Source organism: Macaca fascicularis, chromosome 3 (genome assembly GCF_037993035.2).
Source record: "Macaca fascicularis isolate 582-1 chromosome 3, T2T-MFA8v1.1".
Taxonomy (NCBI): domain Eukaryota; kingdom Metazoa; phylum Chordata; class Mammalia; order Primates; family Cercopithecidae; genus Macaca; species Macaca fascicularis.
Genome location: NC_088377.1, coordinates 36,357,061 through 36,378,056, shown reverse-complemented (window position 1 = coordinate 36,378,056; position 20,996 = coordinate 36,357,061). Strand labels below are relative to the sequence as shown.

The 20,996-nt window shown below is 47.5% G+C and overlaps 1 protein-coding gene and 1 pseudogene across 1 annotated transcript in view; one reads left to right on the top strand and one right to left on the bottom strand.

Moving 5' to 3' along the window:
• The first annotated feature begins 345 nt into the window (after positions 1–345).
• Positions 346–20,996, top strand: part of GNA12 (G protein subunit alpha 12) — a 114,796-nt gene continuing 94,145 nt past the window's right edge. Inside the window, exon 1 of the mRNA XM_065541574.2 lies at positions 346–849. Coding sequence (XP_065397646.1) covers positions 541–849 — 309 coding nt within the window. The 5' untranslated portion in view covers positions 346–540. The remainder of the gene's footprint in view (positions 850–20,996) is intronic.
• Positions 8,526–9,035, bottom strand: LOC123572471 (prefoldin subunit 4 pseudogene; annotated as a pseudogene).

Below are 20,996 nucleotides of genomic sequence, written 5' to 3'. Positions count from 1 at the left end.
GTACACCTGGCACTTCTCGTCACGCCCCGTCCCCCGAACACCCAATCCCAAACCCGTTGGGCATGACTGACGTCCACTCAGAGCAATTATAATTGGTCATGGCGGACGGTCGCTCCGCCTCCCGGGCGACCCCGCCTCCCTTTCATTCTGAAAGAAAGAACCTCAGCCTGGGCGTCCAATGAGAAGCGCCTTCACCTCAAAGATCCCGCCTCTTTCGGCGTCGACCCCGCCCCGAGGCCGGAAGGGACGCCCGCCTCCCTTGGCGAGATGAGCCAATCGGAGGGCTCTCACGGCCAGATGGACGGCAGCCGGCCCAATCCGCCGGACCTCACGCGGCGCCGACCCGCCCCTCCGCCGGGCCCGAGTGGCGGCCGGGCGACGAGTGCGGGCCTCGGAGCGACGGCAGCGGCGGCGGCGGCGGACGCGGCCTGAGGCGAGCGGCGGGGCGTGGGGCGGTGCCTCGGCCCGGGCTCGCCCTCGCCGGCGGGAGCGTCCATGGCCCCCGGGCGCCGGCGGGGCGCGGCCGCGGCCTGAGGGGCCATGTCCGGGGTGGTGCGGACCCTCAGCCGCTGCCTGCTGCCGGCCGAGGCCGGCGGGGCCCGCGAGCGCAGGGCGGGCGGCGGCGCGCGTGACGCGGAGCGCGAGGCCCGGAGGCGCAGCCGCGACATCGACGCACTGCTGGCGCGCGAGCGGCGCGCGGTCCGGCGCCTGGTGAAGATCCTGCTGCTGGGCGCGGGCGAGAGCGGCAAGTCCACGTTCCTTAAGCAGATGCGCATCATCCACGGCCGCGAGTTTGACCAGAAGGCGCTGCTGGAGTTCCGCGACACCATCTTCGACAACATCCTCAAGGTGACGCGCGCCCCCCTCCCAGCACCTGCACCCAGGTGGGCCGGGGCGCTGACCCCCGCCCCTGGCTCCTCGTTGGTCCGCCGCCGCGGGTGGGGACCCCTGGGGCCAGGATGCCGGATCCAGCCCCGCCTGCACCCCACTCCCTCCCACCCATCCCCCGGGGCCAGCTGGCGTCGTCTCTGTCCCACCCCCCTCTCGCCCTTTTTGAGATAGGATCTCGCTGTGTTGCCCGGACTGGAGTACAGTGGCGCGCCCACAGCTCACTGCAGCCTCGACCTCCCAGGCTGAAGCCCTACCCCCTCCTTGGCCTCCCAAAGTAATGGGATTACAGGCGCGCACCACCAGCCCAGCTAATTTTTAAGGTTTTTTTTTTTTTTTTTTTTTTTTGTAGAGATGGGGTCTTGCAATGTTTCCCAGGCCGGTCTTGGTCTCCTGGCCTCAAGTGATCCTCCTGCCTTGGCCTCCCCAAAGTGCTAGGATTATAGGCATGAGTCATGGCACCTGGCCTGCCTCTGCCCTCTCTAGGGTGCCTGGGGACTGTGGGAGTGGAAACTCGGGCCAGCTTCTGGAGATGGGGGGTGGGGGGCTTGGCACTTAGCCCCCTCCTGGATGTGCCCTAGCAGAATGGTATCTGCCCATTTCCCACTGGAAGATCTGTGGGGTAGGAGCCCAGCTTGCCCTGCCCTCCGGCTGAGCTTAGAAGAAGAGCAGTGGAGACCGGACAGGAATCAGCCATGAGTCTGTTTTTACGTTTCTTGTTTTTTTTTTTTTTTTTTTTTTTGAAAGGCTCTCTGTTGCCCAGGCTGGTCTGAAGCCATCCTCCCACCTGTGCCTCCCAAAGTGCTGAGCCACATTTTCTTAATAGGAAAACTTTAAACATATGCGAAAGTAGAGGAACTAGTAGAATGATTGTAAAATACCCACCCCCAACTAAAGCAGTCATCACTTCTGTGCCAATCCTATTCACCTGTGCCCTCCCCATGGTCTGCAAGCAGATCCAACTTTGTGTAGTTGCATTAGGAAAGGTTTTAGGATGTATGAGTGGCTGAAAGATAAGGCCTCCGTGTAAAAACACAACTGCAGTACCATTAGCAAACCTAAAAATTAGTCATAGCTCAATATCACCAGATATCCAGTGTTCAGAATTCTTCCATTGTGGCATTATTGTTTTGTTTGAATCAACATACATTGCAATGAATCTCCAGATTCTCCTATCTTTTGCTTCCTTTTTTCTCTTTGCCATAGTTGTGAAAGAAGCTGTAAAAGTCGGTCTGGTGTGATGGCTCATGCCTGTAATTCCTGCACTTTGGGAAGCTAAGGCAGGAGGATCACTTGAGGCCAGAAGTTTGAGACCAGCCTGGGCAACATAGCAAGACCGCAGTACCACAAAAACGAACACATTAGTTGGGCATGGTGGGAGTGCACCTGCAGTCCCAGTTGCTTGAGAGGCTGAAGTAGGAGAATTGCTTGAGCCTGGGAGGTCGAGGCTGCAGTGAGCCATGTTTGGGCCACTGCACTCCAGCCTGAGTGGCAGTGAAAAAATAAAAGAACCATAGAGTTGATAAAGTCAGGGTTCCGGTCTCTCAGGACTGTGGGCCTGTGTTAAAGGGCCCCAAGGAAGATCTGGAGAAAACTGATGATGAGGGAACAGTGGAGCCTTGCTTACACCTAAATAGCATCCTTTCTCCCTCCCTCCCTTTTTCCTTCCTTTCCTTCTTTTCTTTCCTTCCATTCTTCCTTTTCTTCCTTTCTTCCTTCCTTCCTTTCTTCCTTTTCTTCCTTCCTTCCTTTCTTCCTTTTCTTCCTTTCCTTCCTGCCTGCCTGCCTTTCTTTCTCCCTTCCTTTTTTCTTCCTTCCTCCCTTCCTTTCATCTTCCCTCCCTCCCTCCCTTCCTTCCTTCCTCCCTCCCTTCCTTTCATTCTTCCCTCCCTCCCTTCTTCCCTTCCTTCCTCCCTTCCTCTCTTCCTCCCTTCCTCCCTCCCTCCCCACTTCCTTCCTCCCTCCCTTCCTCCCTTCCTTTTTTCTGTTCTTCCTTCCTCCCTCCCTCCCTTTCATTCTTCCGTCCCTCCCTCCCTCCCTCCATCCCTCCCTCCCTCTCTCCGTCCCTCCCTCCCTCCCTCCCTTCCTTTCCTCCCTCCCTCCCTTCCTCCCTCCCTTTCCTCCCTCCCTCCCTTTCCTCCCTCCCTTCCTTTCCTCCCTCCCTCCCTCCCTTCCTTTCCTCCCTCCCTCCCTCCCTCCCTTCCTTTCCTCCCTCCCTCCCTCCCTCCCTTCCTTTCCTCCCTCCCTCCCTCCCTTCCTTTCCTCCCCTTTCCTTGTCCGCTCACCACTTTTTTCCCAAGCCCATTTTGGGGAAACCAAGTTTGAGGCGAGGAAAATTGTCTCACAGCAGAGGCGGAGAGAAGTTTGCCATGCCAGAAAACCTGCCTAGAGACTAGATTTTATGGTGCCTGGGAGATTTTAAATTCAGCAAAGCGTCCTAGGAACCTGTCGGGTACGTTTCGCTCACCCATAAGGACACCTGCCTCAGCCCTGGAGGTGAAGTGACTCCTTCCTGGGGTCTCTGTGCTGAAATCTTGGCCTCCAGACTTCCAGGCCAGTATTCCCACCTGACATACTTCTAATGGAAATGTTTCATTTTTATAGAATCCTAAAGGAGTTTATAGAGCTCCTTTAGGATTGTGAAGGGAAGAAAATAATTTGATAAAACACCTTTTTTCAAAAAAAAAAACAAAAACGACTCAACCTCCTGATGCATAGAAACATTAACTTCCACTGACTTTCTCATCAGCAGAAACAAAATGTGTTAACTAGTATCTTAACTTCCTTTCCAGCTTTGTTTTTTCTAATTATAGTTTCATATTAAACTCACTTCATGTGTTGTGACCATTTCAATAACAAGTTAGAAATTCATCTTTCAATTTAAAACCAAAAACTGTTTCCTCCTCTTCAACCCCCACCCCCGCATTTTATTTGAACAGATCACTTTGGGAAGAGATTATTTTATTTTTTAATTTTTATTTTTTGAGACAGGGCCTCATTCCGTCACCCAGGCTGGAGTGCAGTGGCACGATCAGGGCTCACTGTGGCCTTGCCTCGCCTCATGGGCTCAAGCAGTCCTCCCACCTCGGCCTCCTGAATAGCTGGGACTGCAGGCATGTACCACCACACCCAGCTAATTTTTGTAGAGATAGGGTCTCACTGTGTTGCCCAGGCTGGTCTTGAGCTCTTGGACTCAAGCGAACCACCTGCCTCAGCCTGCCAAAGTGCTGGGATTACAGGTGTGAAGCATTACACCCGGCCAGGGAAGAGACTTCAAATAAATTGCTCTGCAGTGCCTTTAGTACTGGACATTTGAATACCATTTAGAATAATATTTGTGGCTATTTATAGGTTTAGTGTTGACAGGTTCCTTTTAGAGCACGGACTGTGTGCTATACACATTATGCCTGATCCTTTCAAATACGGCGTTGAATTTTCGTAATGCTTCAGATGGTATTACCTCATTTAGTGAATGAGGAAATTGAGGATAGAGACTTTAAAATCTGTTCAAGGCCAGCTACCTAATTAGCAGATGGCAGAGCTAGGAACTAAACATGCTTTTTTTAAAAAATTAAACTTTTGATTTTGAGATAATTCTAGAGTCCTATGCAGTTGTAGGAAATACTAGAGATCCCACGTACCCTCTGCCAGCTTTCCCTTGGTGATAATGTCCTGTAAAACTGTATAGCATAATCTTACAACCAGGATGTTGACGTGGATACGGTCACGATATAGAGCATTTCCATCAGAGAAGGACTCTTCATGTTGCTTTTCTGTAGCCAGTGTCTGCTCCTCCTGTCCCAGACCCTGACAATGAATAATCTGTTCTTTTGTTGTTGTTTTGAGACAGAGTCTTGCTCTGTCGCCCAGGCTGGAGTGCAATGGCACAATCTCAGCTCACTGCAACCGCCGCCTCCCGGTTTCAAGCGATTCTCGTGCCTCAGCCTCCCAGGTAGCTGGGATTACAGGCGCCCACCACCGCGCCCGGCTAATTTTTGTATTTTTAGTAGAGACAGAGTTTCACCGTGTTGGCCAGGCTGATCCCTAACTCCTGACCTGGTGATCTGCCCGCCTCAGCCTCCCAAAGCACCAGGTGTGAGCCACCGCACCCAGCCTCTATTCTTTAATTCTATAATTTTGTCATTTCATAAATGTCATGGCCAGGCGCAATGGCTCATGCCTCTAATTCCAGCACTTTGGGAGGCCAAGGCAGGCAGATTGCTTGAGCCCAGGAGTTCAAGACCCTGGGCAACATGGTGAAACCCCGTCTCTACAAAAACTACAAAAATTGGCCGGGTGCGTCTAATCCCAGCTACTCAGGAGGCTGAGGCAGGAGAATCACTTGAACGCAGGAGGCACAGGTTGCAGAGAGCATGCCACTGTACCCCAGCCTGGGCAACAGAGTAAGACTCCATTTCAAAAACAAACAAATTAGCTAGGTGTGGTGATGCACACTGGAACCTGAGAGGCAGGTGGGAGGATCGCTTGAACCTGGGAGGCAGAGGTTGCAGTGAGCCAACATCGTGCCATTGTACTTTATCTTGGGCAACAGAGCGAGACCCTGCCTCAAATATATATATATATATATATATATAAAATTTAAAAATATATATTTTTATATATAAAAATATAAAAATTTATATATTTATATAAATTTATATATGTAATATAAATATATATATATTTCCTGTTATCTCTCTTTTGTTGATTTCTGGTTCGACTCCACTATGGACAGAGAGTATACTGCGTATGGTTTCACTTCTTTTAAGTTTGTTGGTTTGTTCTGTGGCCTAGGATATGGTCTATTTGGCAGATGTTCTGTGGTCTTGTGTTGGTGAATGTTCCGTAAGTACGTGAAAAACGCGTGTGCTCTTGTTTGGTGGAATGTGCGCCATATGTCAGATCTCGTTGATTGATAGTGGTATTGAGTTCTGTATCCTTGCTGATTGTTCAGTAGTTCCGTCAGTTGTTAAGATTCCTCAACGATAATTGTGGATTTTTCTATTTCTTCTTGAGCTCTCAGTTTTTGCTTCATGTATTTTGAGGTTCTGTTGTGTGGTGCATAAATGTTTAGGATTATTATATCTTGATAGATTAACCTTTTTTTATTATGTAGTGTCCTCCTCTTTTTTTTTTTCCAGTAATTTTCTTTGCTCTGAAGTCTCTTTTATCAGATATTTTAATATGGCCACTTCTGTTTTTATTAATGCTTTCATCATATATATTTTTCCATTCCTTTAATACCCTTGTTGTTTTGAATTGAGTTTCATGTAGACAGCATATTGTTGCATCGTATTTTTTAATCCACTCTTTACATTTAGGGTAAAGTCATTATTATGACTGTTACTATCTTAGAGACAGGGTCTTAATGCTGTTGCCTAGGCTGAAGTGCAGTGGCACGATCGTGGCTCACTGTAGCCTTGACCTCCTGGACTCAAGCCATCCTCCCACCTCAGCCTCCCCAGTAGCTGGGACTACAGATGTGCACCACCACACCCAGCTAATTTTTATCTATTTTTATGTTTTGTAGAGACAGGGCTCCACTATGTTACTCAGGCCGCTCTTGAATTACTAGCCTCAAAGCCATCCTCCTGCCTCAGCCACGGTGCCGAGATTACAGGCATGAGCTATCCTGCTTGGCTGATATGTTTTTTTTTTTTTAAGTATAATGCTTTGTATTATTTTCTTGGTAGTTGCCTTAGGTTTACAGTATACATATGTAAATTATCCTAGTCTCCTGGCCCCAGTGTTTCACAGCTTTCAGTGTAGGAACTTCTGCTTGGGTCCATTTAACCCCCCCCCTTCACTATAAATGTCTTAGCACTTCTTAACAGACTTTGAATGCCACATCAGGTGGTTTACTTCAGTCATCAACTGTGATTTGAAAAACTCTTCAGGAGTAGGCTATTTATACCATCTTTTTCCTCCCTTTTACTGAATAAAATTGTCCCTCTTTTTACCTATTCTGATGGTCTTCTTTCTGAAGCTCTAAGCCTTCTTCTGTTGTCATTTCCTTTCTGTTTAGAGAACTTCCTTTAGCCATTCTTTAACAATCAGTTTGCTTGCAACAGACTCTCTGAGCTTTCCTTTGTCCAAGAATGTCTGTATTTCCTCTTCATCCTTGAAGGATACCTTCACGTTGTTCCAGAAGAGAAATCTGCTGTCGTTTGAATTGGTCTTCCTCTCTGAGTGAAGGCATTGCTCCTGTCTGGCTGCTTGGAAGAGTTTTGTTTTTAGTTTTCAGAAGTTTCGTTATGATTTGTCTTGGCACAGGCTTCATCCCGTTTATTATAGTTGGGGCTTGTTTGGCTTCTTGAATCTGTACATTTATGTCTCTTGCCAAATTTGAGAAGTTTTCAGCCATTATTTCTTGAATGACTATTTCAGTCCTTCTCTCCTCTCCTTCTGGGACTCCGACGTAGGGCTGTTAGCACTTCTGTTACTGACCTCTGGGTCCCTGAGACCCTGTGGCCTTGTTGAATGAGGTTGTAACATCAGCTCCCCTCTGGGCCCTGCTGATTCCAGGGAATGGGAGGGGGTAGCAAAGCGACAACGAGTGGAGCCTCCCACCCTCCTATCCTCCCTTTCTGCCTCGTGGTGGGGGTGCACTTCCCCCCTGGGCCCTGCTGACCCCACCCTGGTGATGGAATTTGGAGCACCTCCTGCTGCTTCCAGGCAGAGAATGGAAGGTGAGATCCCTGCTTGGCCCTGCCAGCACTATTTGGCATGCCACTTGGAGCATGTCACCTGGTTCCTTGGGGTAGAAGATCAGTTTCCCCCTCAATTCCCCTGAAACCTTAGTGGGTGGTATATGTGATTTCTCTGCTGATGTTTTCTCTTGTATTTATTTTTGTTGTTAAGACGGAGTTTCGCTCTTGTTGCCCAGGCTAGAGTGCAGTGGCGCAATCTTGGTTCACTGCAACCTCTGCCATCCAGGTTCAAGCGATTCTTCTGATTCAGCCTCCCGAGTAGCTGGGATTACAGGCACGCGCCACCACGCCCAGCTAATTTTTGTATTTTTAGTAGAGACGGAGTTTTACCATGTTGTCCAGGAGTCTCAAACTCCTGACCTCAGGAGATCCACCCACCTTGGCCTCCCAAAGTGCTGGGATTACAGGCGTGGACCACTGCGCCTGGCCTTCTCTTGTATTTGGAATAGGGCGGGCATTGCAAAGGTCTGCTACTATAAGAGCGTCCTTTTCCGGGTCCTTTGGCCAAGAACAGGCTCTTCTTGGAGTTCTTTTTCTCTGTACCTTTCGGCTGTTCCAGCTTGGAGGCTTCTGCAGCACCCATCCTGGCTAGGTAGGAGGCAGTAAGGACAGCCAGAGGACTCCCTGCCTTGCCGTTCCTCAAGTCCTGAGGTTGCTAGGTAGCCTGCTGCCTTCTTTCTACCTTCTTTCTGCGCTTGCTGGTTGTGTTCCATTCAGAGCTTTCTTGTTAGCCCTAAGAGGGCGGACCTGGGAGGAGCAGAGCTGTTACTTCGTGGAAGTCTCCATCATCCTGGTCTTTTTACTCAGTGTTGAGCTTTTCCATCTTGATCACAGTTGTGCCTGAATTTGCACATAGGATTTCTGTTAGATAGTGCGAGGACTTCATTACCTCACTCTGTCCTCTGCAGTTCGTTATTTGAATCTACTAGTTGCTTTGATTTTTTTGTAAAGATTGCCTGTAAGACTCTCTAGTTTATTCTTTTTTGTTAAACAGTATTCAAGTTTATTAAACAAATTTTTTAAAGTATTATAAAATGTTTAACTTTCATCAGCTTCAAGGTTTATGTTGCTCCCAAATTTTTGCATACAACTGAACTGTCAAATCTGCTGACACCCACTGAATTGCTTCGACTTTGGATTCTAAGGCGTCAGTTGCTTGCACATTTTTATTTGCTGCTTCTAACATTTCCTGTGTTTCTTTTTGAGAATGGCTAATGAAGACATCACCAATTCGATAAGGCATCATTAAGCAGTCAGCATCTGCAAGCATGGTACTGTCACAAGCATCTTCTACGTTTTGGAGTTGTTTCTGTTTTACTTCTATTTCTTCTTCAGCTCTGTGATTCTACTTGTATTCTGTGCAAATTTGTTTACCTTTTGTTGCTCTTTGAAAGTAACATTGACATCTTCTTCAGCCAGCTTCGTGGTGGCCACCATCTCGGGACTGGAGTACAGCATGAGGCAATGGCCCACTTTTCCCCCAAGTGCTCTCTTGCTCCCTGTTGGCCCAGAATTCCCCGGCAAATACAACCCTGTCTCCACATTCCCTCCCCTTGGACTTATGGCCAATGATCCCTAAAAGCTGGGATGCAGGGAGGAAATGTCACCCGGCAGGACTTGGTACATGCCCGTTAAAGGGACCAGCAACCCCCGTGGGCTGACATCAACGGGGGTGTGGCGAACAGCCTTGTTTATTCTTTTTATTTTTCTAATTCTGCAGATGATATCCCCTCACTTCCTGACTGGACTATCCTTAAAGTTTGTGTATTTGGTGTTTCTGAAGTTGTGTAGTAATGCCTCTGGCGGTGTGTGCCTCAGGCTGATGGAAGGCATCAGGCCAGCTTAGATTTATCTCACAGTGGTTCCATTCCCTGATGTATGTGTGGTGCATTAAATTCCAAGAGTGTTTTAATGACTAAATTTCACATCCAGTTAGAAGTGGATAAAATGTTAGCTGTCTGAAGGTTCCTTGTTACATAGACTGGAAGTCCTAACCATCCACATAATTGCATTGGTGTAGCCTTTAGCAACCCCAAGGTAGACTTGCTTATATGCAAATGTGTAGTCACACATCGCAATGTAAAGACTGAGATCCCGTCTGAGAAATGCATCGTTAGGTGAGGTTCTTACGCAAAACATCCTAAAGTGGAGCCACACAAACCTAGATAATATAGCTGACCTTACACCTAGGCCTGTTGCTCCCAGACCACAAACCTGTACAGCATGTTACTGAACTGTGGGCCATTGTAGCACAATGGCAAGCATTTATGTATCTCAACATAGAAAACGTGCCGTAAAAATCTGGTGTTATAATTTTATGGGACCACCATCGTATATGCAGTTTATCATTTAGCAGAACATCATTACGTGGTGCGTGACTGTTTGGCTGATTTTAGAAACTTTTTGAAGAAGTGGATGATTAGAATGGGTGGTCTCTTGTTGCCACTGAAACAAAAAGATCAAGTTCAACAAAATCTCCAAGGCGTTGTGCTAGGCGCTGGTGCAGAAGCAGTAGTCAGTGCATCTTGCCCAGCCCCTACTCTCCACTCGCACTCTCAAGCTGGGGAGACGGTGGCACAAGTAACTTTCACATACGGCGTGAATGGATACCACGTTAAATGCCGCTGGAGAAGTAGAGAGGTGTTGCAGGAGGACAGCAGGGAAGATTAATTCTGGCTGAGGTATCTACAAAAGCCTTGTCGAATTGTGATTTGAGCTGGCCTTTGAAGGTTCCGTAGGATTTCAGCAAGTGGAGAAGAATACACAAATGAGAACCATCTTAATGCCTCTACATTTATCTGTCAGCTAAGACAGAAAATTCAAATAGGTAGAGATGCGAAAGACTCAGGAGCTAGCTGGAACTTTCTAGTCCGAAGGAGTGGTCATAATGTGGCTTGCTTTGGACTGCAGTCACAGCGCTCTGGCTGAAAGCTGTGGGCCTTCTCCCTACAAAATTCATTTGTCTACATAGAGTTTCAGGGAGGTGTTTGGACGTCCTAAATCCCAAGAGTGGGCCTACTAGTGGCCCATGGACTGCAGATTAACCGCGTTCATTGTAGAATATCAAAGATTATGTAAAAATTTTGGAATTTTTTTTTTTTTTTTTTTTAATATAAAGGATTGTTTGCTGTATCACATGTACTTTTTGCCAAGACGTATGGAACTTTGAAGAAGCCTCCTCTGCTGTTCTGGCCTTTAAGAGTCTCTGTTGCGGGAGTTCAGAAGCACCTCTGTGGCCTTGATGCTGCAGCGGGTTTGCGTGACGGCGGAAGCATACATTTGCTTCTGGGATCTGGAATCACAGTTGGGTTTTTATTGCCTTGTTGGCAAATTGCATTTAACAGGTTTACCTTATGCTTTGACATATGGGGTTGGTCCTTTTGTGATACCAAAAAAAAAAAAAAAAAGCAAAAACATCTTTTTCCATCAGCTAAATAAATCCAGAGAGACTCCTCTGGCCATTTTTGGGGATTCAGAACACATGAGTGATGGCCTTGTCCCCCAGCTTAAAGCTTACCTGTTGATTATCTTAACGAAATCAATTAGGGGGAGCAGGGTTTGACCTTCAGTCATCTGTCATATGAGGTTTGGAATCTGGCTGTGCTTGATATGAGATAGTGTTCTGTTGACAGCTTATAATTATTGTCTGTTCTTACTCAGTTGAGAGTGGGTTCATGGATCGTATCGGTTTTAAATGGAACTGAAGATTTAAACTTCGGGCTTATCTAGAGATGTAATTATAGGGTGATGTTCAAACCAAAGAAGCTGATGTGGTGTAATGGACCTAGGGCTTAACTTGCATCACATGAAGGGCAGTGCCATCCCGTAATGACAGGCCGGCTCATTTCGTGCTGTAACTATTATGGTTTGTCTGTACTTAAAGAAATGGAGGCTTCAAGTGGGCTGGACAGAGCAGCTGCTCAGGACCACCGGATTGCCTTTTAATCCTAAAAGCCGAGTATGAATATTAGTTGCTGACCGCGTAATGGGTTAGGCTTTCTCTCGGGGAGGATAAATGCTCAGGTGTGTCCAGGTTTTGCAGAATGGAAAACATGACTTGTATCCTGTGTTAGCATATCCGTGAGAGAAGCCCACGCTTCTGGTTGATTCCGTTGCATTTGGAACGTCTGCTTTGGAAGTGTGACATCCAGAGGACAGAGAAGCAGAGTGTGGGAGCTCTTGCAAGAAGCTGGAAAGGTGCTGGAGGGCAGCACATCCAGCCGCCCTGGACGGCAAGAGGAGGAAAACTTCCCTGACCCCCGCTTTCTTAAGCAGAGGCCAAGCAGACGGCACCTCTCTCTGAACGTCAGCATCTATTTTACTGTCTAGTCTGAAGTCCACAGCACCAGCTTTGTCACATGGCCTGTTATATGAGACCACAGCAGCAGAGAACAGCCCTTGTGGGTATTTGATTACTAGCGCGCCAGGCTCCAGTAATCAAATAGCTACTGAACCTGAGCTGAGCAGAAACTAAGCCTGAGGAGCACTGAGACCAAAGAATCTGTGTTAATTCTCTCGCCACCATGGTGGAGGTTCCAGTGATGGTGCGTGGCATGGACTCCTCGCAGTCCTCCAGTGCCTGTTTGGGGCAGTCAGTGGAGGTTCCCTGGTCTCACCTGGGAAAGGCCAGGCGAGATGCTGGGGCCACGGGAGAACCTGCTCTGTTGTTCAGAGCTAGGCTTTGTGCTGTGTGTACAGTAGTGAGTGGAAGAGATACAGTCCTGGCCTCATGGAGCTGATTCCTAGTTTGCTTCTCTGGGGACAGGAACCACAACGGGAAGACAGGGCATGAGCTGTAACATCACTGGGAAAGTCACTTGGAGGACAGGGGAGCCCTTGTCTAGTGGAAGAGGCCATTCGACTGTCCATGAGATGGATGAAGACATCCACCCGCACTGGTCTAACCATGTCCCAGGGCCAAAATCAGGCATTCGGGCTGCGGAGGGATTTGTAACAAAACAGTTCCGTGCTCAGTCAAGGTGAGATATTGGCAGTCACTGACAACTCCATGGGATGCAAATTGCATTCATTTTCAAGGTAAAATTTTGCATATGTTTGTAGACAAGATACACAGTATTCCAAGCAAAACCCTTGTGATAAGGAAGGGAGTCATTACTTAGTCTCACCTGCCTTCTGGTTTCCATTACAGTGAAGAGGGAATAGCTGGTTCAGATGTTTACTTGTATAATACTAACAGGACTTTTAATCCGTGTTTTCTACTCATACTCAGTCTTATATCTACAATTCTTGGCGCACATGAGGTGACTAATAACTATATTTTTGTGACCACTTTTTTTTTTTTTTAAGAAAATCTGTAATTTTAGTTAGGGTGGGGAGAGGAACTGGTTTTCCCTAAGGTTCTGATGACTTGATTAGATAGATATGGATCGAAAACTCTGTTAAAAGTGTGGAGTGATGTAGCCCAGAAGGTGAAACTCCCTGGGAGATGAGCTGGTCAGAATTGAGAAATAGAGAACTAGTCATTTACCTTCTTATCAGTACTTATTTGGTATGACTGTAACACAATGAGATTGTTTTTAAACATACCAGGACTGCCGGGACGCACTAGTTAAAGCAGATGTCTCATGAAAAGTAATCATCTTGGGACACCGAGTCAACAAATGCCAATGAAGTGTGTGTTTCTGTGCTAGGTACTGCAAGAAGCTGAGGAGATGAGAAGACAGCCTGGAAAGAGTGATACCTTGATACCTTCTCTGTGCATTGGGAGCTTTTGGTTTTTGGATTTTTTTTGAGACGGGGTCTTGCTCTGTCACCTGGGCCGGAGTGCAGTGGTGCAATCACAGCTCACTGCAGCTTCGACCTCCGGGGCTCGAGTGATCTTCTGACCTCAGCCTCCTGGGTAGCTAGGACATAGGTGCACACCGCCACAGCCCGCCTGGCAGGGAGCTTGTGTTTTTGAAGCACCTTATCTATTATGTCTTTGATCCTCCGAGTAAGCCTGTAAGGTCAGGTTGGGGTTTACTCTGACCGGAGGGATTCTCACTTTCCTAGCCTCATGTTTCCTTGTCCAGAGATGTCAGCTACCGTGATTCTCTTGCTTCTCCTGCCATCCCTTGTCCCCCTTTGCTCGGGGAAGGAGTGACTTGCTTGACAGGTGGGTTTTGGGGAAGGCAGTAAGCAGGCGGGGCTCAGGCCCTGTAGATTCCCACCAGCTTGGGAGCCGCCCTGCTCAAAGGGGGCATGCCTTTCTCCTGCCAGAGTTGTAGGGTCACCTCCCCTGCGTTTGTCCCACTGTGGCAGTGGTCAGGAGCCTACTTGGCTGCAAACCCAAAACCAAACTCTTTAGTCAGAAGGCCAGTATTTTCATCTCCATCCATCTGACTCCTGTTTTGATTTCCAAATGGATTCTAGACTGGGAGCAGGGGAAGAAATATTGAGATTCGTATGAGCATGAACACAGCACCCGAGGCAAAAAGAAGATTCTAGGGTGTGTAGTGCATTTCTTAGCCCCAGCCCCTAAAAGTAGTATTGAGGCAAGAAAGAGCTGTTGCAACCTTAACCATTTTGATACCTTCCCATGTAGGGAGAAACAGACCCCAAGTCGGGGATAGAAGCTGGGGAAAAGTTCGGGGAGAATACTCGAAAGGGCCCTTGGTAGAGGCAGGAAGTGTGGAGGCAGCCAGAGCTCTGTGTTGACTACAGCTCAAGGCAGGAGTCCACTGGAGGCCGGGACACTTACTAGCTAGCAGGAGAAAATCCACTAGCCCCAGACAAGTTCCCAGCTTTCATCATCTCCCTTTCCTCAGACGGGGACTGAAAGCAGCGTCCATCTGTCAAACTCTAGCTCTGATCCGAGAAGACAAACCAGGTAGAAATAGAATCAGGAAAAACTGACCTGGAGCACGTCTGAGAACAGGCTGATGGAGGGCTACCACAGGGACACTGGTAAGGGACGACATGGCAGCTCCAAAACACTGTGTCCCAAAAGAAAAGAGGGCGAGAGGAGAAATAGCACGCCAAAGTCAGATGAAAAACAGGGTAAGAAGAGAAACTATGAAAGAGAAGTAGCCTGTCCAAGAGTGCTGTATGTTTTATTAGAATAATGAGCATATAGATGATATAAAACAAGAGCTCCAGGATATGAGAAAGCATTAACATGAGACGCAAAGGGAAATGGCAGAGGTAATGAGATAAATTGAAAACTCAGATAGCATCGTCATAGATCTCATAAGTACATCGGAGACGGGAAGGAACTGAATGGTAATGGACAGTGATGCCAGGGGATGTGTCTGGTTCCTACCCACTGTCAGCGCCCCCCGTGGCTGTAGAGTCAGGAGTCAGACACTGGACTCCTTCAGGCATTTGCCCAAAAAACATGTACCTAAACCTCCATGTTCAAAGACGCCTCAGTGTTTCTTCTCTCTCCCCGCAGAGGGAAATAAAAGTGGAGGATTTCCCAATTCTGGGCTTTCTCCTCCTCCTGTGTCCCTGATTTTAAACTCCTTGGGGCAGGGACCTGTTTGTCAGGGCCAACGGCTGCAAAAGACCTTTTGTACGAATAGCTGGTCTCTGCTGTCACGGGGGTGAGCCCTTTGTACTTCATACAGTGAGCAGATCAGTTTCTTTTTTGTGTGTGACAGGGTCTGGCTCTGTCACCCAAGCTGGAGTGCAGTGACGTGATCTTAGCTCACTGCAGCCTCCACCTCCTGGGCCCAAGCCATCCTGTCACCTCAGCCTCCCAAGTAGCTGGGACCACAGGCAGACACCACCACACCTGGCTCACTTTTAAAAAAATTTTGTAGAGAAAAATTAAGATTTTTGTAGATTTTGCCATGTTGCCTAGGCTGGTCTCAAACTCCTGAGCTCAAGCAACCCACCCAGCTTGGCCTCCCAAAATGCTAGGATTACATGCTGGGATTACAGGCATGAGCCACCGTGCCTGGCCAAGCATGCCATTTTCATGTGGGCATGTCCACTAAAGAAGACTCCGTTGGAGTAGAGGGAAGTGTATTTCTTTGGCCACCTGCTAACCTGAAGTCCCCAGAGCTGGAATAGCTGTTTGTTTTCCTTTTCCTGGTGTTTAATGTAGTGCTCTAAGGTAATAGGAGTTAGGAGACCTGGGAGCAGCCACCCGCAGCAGGCTTGGTGGACAACACTTCGGTCTTCCCCAGCTGTGTCCCTGGTACCATATAACAATCCCGGCTGGATGCGGAGGCTCATGCCTGTAATCCCAGCAGTTTGGAAGGCCGAGGCAGGAGGATCGCTTGAGCGCAGCAGTTCAAGATTACAGTAAGCTATGATGGTGCTGCTGCACTCCAGCCTGGGCGACAGAGTGAGACCCTGTCTCTAAAAAACTAAATATACTTTCTACAGCAAACATTAGTTTAGAAACTGCATTGCTGATAGTGATTTTCTAGTACAAATCCTTAGGAATATAATTTAGCTGTCCAGTAGTGATTATTTAAAGCCTTTTCTCCCTGTATTCCTCTGCAGTTTTCAGGAGGTTTTTATTTTGAATTGTAGGTGTTTTAATTTCTGGTTTGAATCTTGCTTTAAAGTTTTTGTAATCTTGAATATTTTTAGAATGTGTAAATATCAGCCGAGGAGACCACAGCATCTTCAGCGTTTTCTTTTTTAATAGGAAACGTGTCTTGTGTCTTAATTCTTGGTAACTTTAGAAAAAGAGCCACCAACTTGCCTGAGTTCTTTCCTGTTATCTGGAGCAAAATAGAACTCTTCTGGTAAAGTAAGATGCCCTTTTCTAGTCTTTCATTAATTTAAAAAAACCAAAACATTGAAATGAAGTATTGGGGGTAGGCAGAATGTTTCAAATGTAGGTGTTTTCGAAGTAGGTTAAAAGACTTCAATCTTGATTTGAGTTTTCTAAAAAAAATTTGCCCAATGTTTTTATAGTTAATTAGCGATACCTCACGTGGATGTTTATTTTCTTTGGTATGTTTTTATAATTAGGTGATAGTTTCCTTCATTATACCTCCTTTTTCTGAGTGGTTCTGACATTGGTCCTGCCATCTGCCCTATTCTAAGTCACGTCCTGGTGTCACTGCAATCAGGAGTCCTGTTTTGTCCTCTGCACCGTGGACGGGCCACCCAGCCCCACTGTCCTCCGCCTGGTTATGCAGAAGCCCCTGTGGTTCCCTCCCGGTCGGTTTGGTGGTTATTCCCTCAGTTTAGGTGCCTTCAGTCCGGCCCACAGTGTTTGAATTCCCACGCAACATCACAGACTTCACCTGACCAGCTGAAGTTTCATTAATACAGTCTCTTTGTTTTCGCTCTGTTTTTTTAAATAATCGAGGTAGGCCGGGCGCGGTGGCTCAAGCCTGTAATCCCAGCACTTTGGGAGGCCAAGATGGGCGGATCACGAGGTCAGGAGATCGAGACCATCCTGGCTAACACGGTGAAACCCCGTCTCCACTAAAAAAAAAAAATACAAAAAACTAGCCGGGCAAGGTGGCGGGCGCCTGTAGTCCCAGCTACTTGGGAGGCTGAGGCAGGAGAATGACGTGAACCCGGAAGGTGGAGCTTGCAGTGAGCTGAGATCCGGCCACTGCACTCCAGCCTGGGCGACAGAGCCAGACTCCGTCTCAAAAATAAATAAATAAATAAATAAATAAATAAATAAATAAATAAATAAATAATCGAGGTAAAATTCACATAGCATACAATTACCTCGAAGCGTACATTCAGTAGCATTTAGTACATTCACTGTGTTATTCACCTACCACCTCTATCAAGTTCCAAAACGTTCTCATCGCCCCCAAAGGAGATCTGGATGCGTTAGCAGTGACTCCCCATTCCCTCCTCCTCCCAGCCCCGGCAGCCACTCATCTGTTTTCTGTCTCCATGAATGTACCTATTCTGAATATTTCATATAAATGGAATCCTATAATATGTGACCTTTTGTGTCTGGCTTCTTTCACTTTTTTAAAATGAATATACTTTATCACTTAAAGTTTACCGAAAAACGGAGCAGAAAATACAGATTTCCCACACTCCCTGCCTCCCCCACACCGGCTTTCCCCTGTGAGTAACATCTTGCATTAGTGTGGAAAGGTTGCGAAAGTTGTGAGTGAATATGAACATATGATTAACTGAAGTCCATAGCTGGCGTTAGGGTTCACTCATTGTGTCGTATCGTTCTATGGGTTTTCACAAATATCTCTGCCGTTATGGTATCATTCAAAATAATTTCACTGCCCTAAAAATCCCCCTTGTTCTACCTGTTCGTCCCTCCATCCCTGTCTCCCCTCAACCCCTGGCAGCCACTGAGCGTTCACTGTCTCCATCGTTTTTCCTTTTCCAGAATGTTCTATAGTTGGAATCGGGAATGTGTAGCCTTCACATTGGCTTCTTTCACTTAGCAGTACATATTTAAGTTTTCTGTGTCTTTCCATGGCATGCGAGTTTCTTTCTTTTCATTATGGAGTTGTGTACCTTTGTGTGGATGTACCACACTTTGTTTATCCATTTACCTGCTGACATTTTGGTGACTTCTAAGTTTTGGCAATTATGAATAAAGCTGTGGTAAACACCTGTGTGCAGGCTTTTGTGTAGACATAAGTTTTCAACTCATTCGAAGTGCAGTTAATTGCTGGATCGTATGGTACAAGTATGTTTTCTGTTTTGTTTTTCGTTTTTTGTGACGGAGTCTCTCTGTCACCCAGGCTGGAGTACAATGGTGCGACCTTGGCTCACTGCAACCTCCGCCTCCCGGGTTCAAGTGATTCTCCTGTCTCAGGCTCCCAAGTAGCTGGGATTACAGGCATCCACCACTAAGCCTAGCTAATTTTTTGTATTTTTAGTGGAGACGAGGTTTTAGCATGTTGGCCTGGCTGGTTTCAAACTCCTGATCTCAGGTGATCCATCCACCTGGGCCTCCCAAAGTGCTAGGATTACAGGTGTGAGCCACCGCCCGCCGCCCGAGTGTGTTTAGTTTTGTGAGAAACTGCCCACCTGTCTTCTGGAGTTTGCATTCCCAGAGCAGGGAATGAGAGTTCCTGTTGCTCCACTTCCTGGCTACCATGTGGCATTGTCTGTTTTGGATTTTAGCCGCTCTAAGAGGTGAGGAATGGCATCTCAGTGTTGTAATTAGCAGTGCCCTAATAATACATGGTGTGGAACGTCTTTGTATGTGCTGATTGTCCCCTGGGTGGTGGGAATGCTGGGATGAACGTTGGAATGAACGTACTCTAAAGACTTGTTCTTTTCAGCTGCCGCAATTGCTTTGTGACTGCGGTCCCACCACAGCCGTTTCCCTGGCTTCTCTGCCCTAAGTCCTTCCTTCAGTGTCCTGGACGCAAGCGCCAGCACATGCTTTCTCAGGCATTTTTTGTAAGGCTGCTTTCCTGTTTACAAAATTATAGTGGCCCCCAGCCTCCCATCAGCTCAATACCTTCTCAGCCAGAAATGACCACAGTAGCTGTATACTGGCACAAACGCGCTTCTCCTCCTCTCTGAGATAGCTCCCTTTTCTCCAGCACGTCCTTCCCTAGTTTACACCTTCCTCATGGAGTCCTCATATGACGTCAAATGAAAACACACCCCTTTCGGGAAAAGAGGAAAGTGTCTTCATATGCCACTGGGCCGCACATGCTGGGATACTTCTGTCCGCCCCTTTGCGCCCTCTCTCCCGCTTCTGCCCGCCCTCTGCTCTCAGGCTGACCTGTATAGATTGGAGCAGCGAGTGTTGTGCTTTCTGGCTTCTGGTTGGCCGGTGGGAAGTCCTGGCAAGAGCTCAGAGGGAGGGAGGGAAGAGAGTGAGGTTCAGTATTCTCCCCGCCACCCCCCAGGATTCCTTCTGTCTTGTTTCTCGGGCTTCCCCCACACCTTTGTGATTAGTTCCTAACTTGAGTGTGCTACTTGTTTCCTGTTGGGTGCCTGGATTTAGGATGTAAATTGTCGTAACCTCTCTTCTGGTGGCAATCTGATGCTTAGAGATGGTCATGGGGTCGCGGGTACTACCCAGGGTGAGATCTAGGAGGAGGCAAGCCAGGCATCTGTGCACCCACAGGTACAGACCTCACCCTTATGGGGCCTGAGGCAGAGGGGCCTCCTCACTTGTCCTTCATCAGAAAGTGGTTCCTGGACTTCCTGTGCCTGTCGTCACCTGGGCATCCTGTTCAAATATGGATTCTATTGGGCAAGCCTGGGAGGTCTGGAAGCTCCTAAGTGGTGGCCGTGCTGCCACCGGTCCTCAGCCATACTTCGAGCACCAGGGATTTTTATTGCGGTTTGGTTTGCATTGTTAAAATCCTGGAACGACCTAATCGCCACCTGTGGGGCCTGATTGATTGAACTGTGATGTGTGGTGGGCACTGCACAGTTTTTAGTAAGTCGTTGAATCAACTGATATTTTCGAGCACCTTCTCTATGTCATGTGCCTGGGATACATCATTGGAAACAAATCCTTGCTATGTAGAGCTTACATTCTAGTGTGGGAAACAGACGATCCACAGGGTAAACAGGCACGTCTTAGGAAGTGTTAGAAGGCAACAAGTGCTGGGGGCAGGAGAAAGCAGGGCGAGAACGTGTCCATGTCGGGTGGCAGGGAGCCGCCTGCAGAGGTGGTGGGGAGAGCACCCCAAGTGCAAAGGCCTCTGCAGACCCAGAGGAGCCAGTGTGATGGCCATGCAGTGAGGGAGGAGACCCCGGACGGGCAGAGGCTGGTGCAGACCCCGTGGGTCTTGCAGGTCACTGGGAAGACGCGGGCCTTAACTCTGTGTGTGGATCTTTGTCCCTGAGGATTTCTGCAGAGGAGTGGCAGGATCGGACTTGAACATTCACAGGGTCGCTCTGGCCACCCTCACTGAGGGAGACCAGGGGGACGTGGGGGCAGTGAGAGGCTGTCAGAGTGATCTGGGACCAGCGTGTTAGGAGCGGAGATGCTGGGAAGCGGTCAGATCCTAGAAATGTGAAAGCGCTGATGTTGAAAATACCATTTTTGAGACAGGCAGACATGGATGTGATCTGTTGAACTGGAAAAGGAGTGAACTATCTTTTAGGAACCATGTTTTGAATGTGAACACAAAAAGATGATGGTGGTGGCATATGGTTATGACACTAACATGAGCATTTCTCTCTAATTAAAGGGGATTTATTTGTATTACCCTTATCTCTTTTCTAGAATGCACATTATTTTTATAGGAAAAAGAGTCTTAGAAAAGACTTTGCTTCTTTCTCTATGTAATTTTACTGCATGTTCTTTATGAAGATTACTCATTTGCATTGGGTTTTATAGATATTAATAGGTAGTTTGTGCTTTATTATGTCTACAACATGTTTTAATTTTTAATTTTTTTTTTAAATTTGCCTAGTCAACTAGAATGCAAGATCCTTTGACGTTGAGGATTGCATTTTTATTTTTCCTGTATTCCAGCTTGTAACAGACACTTTCTAAGTGCTTATTGAACAAATTATTCT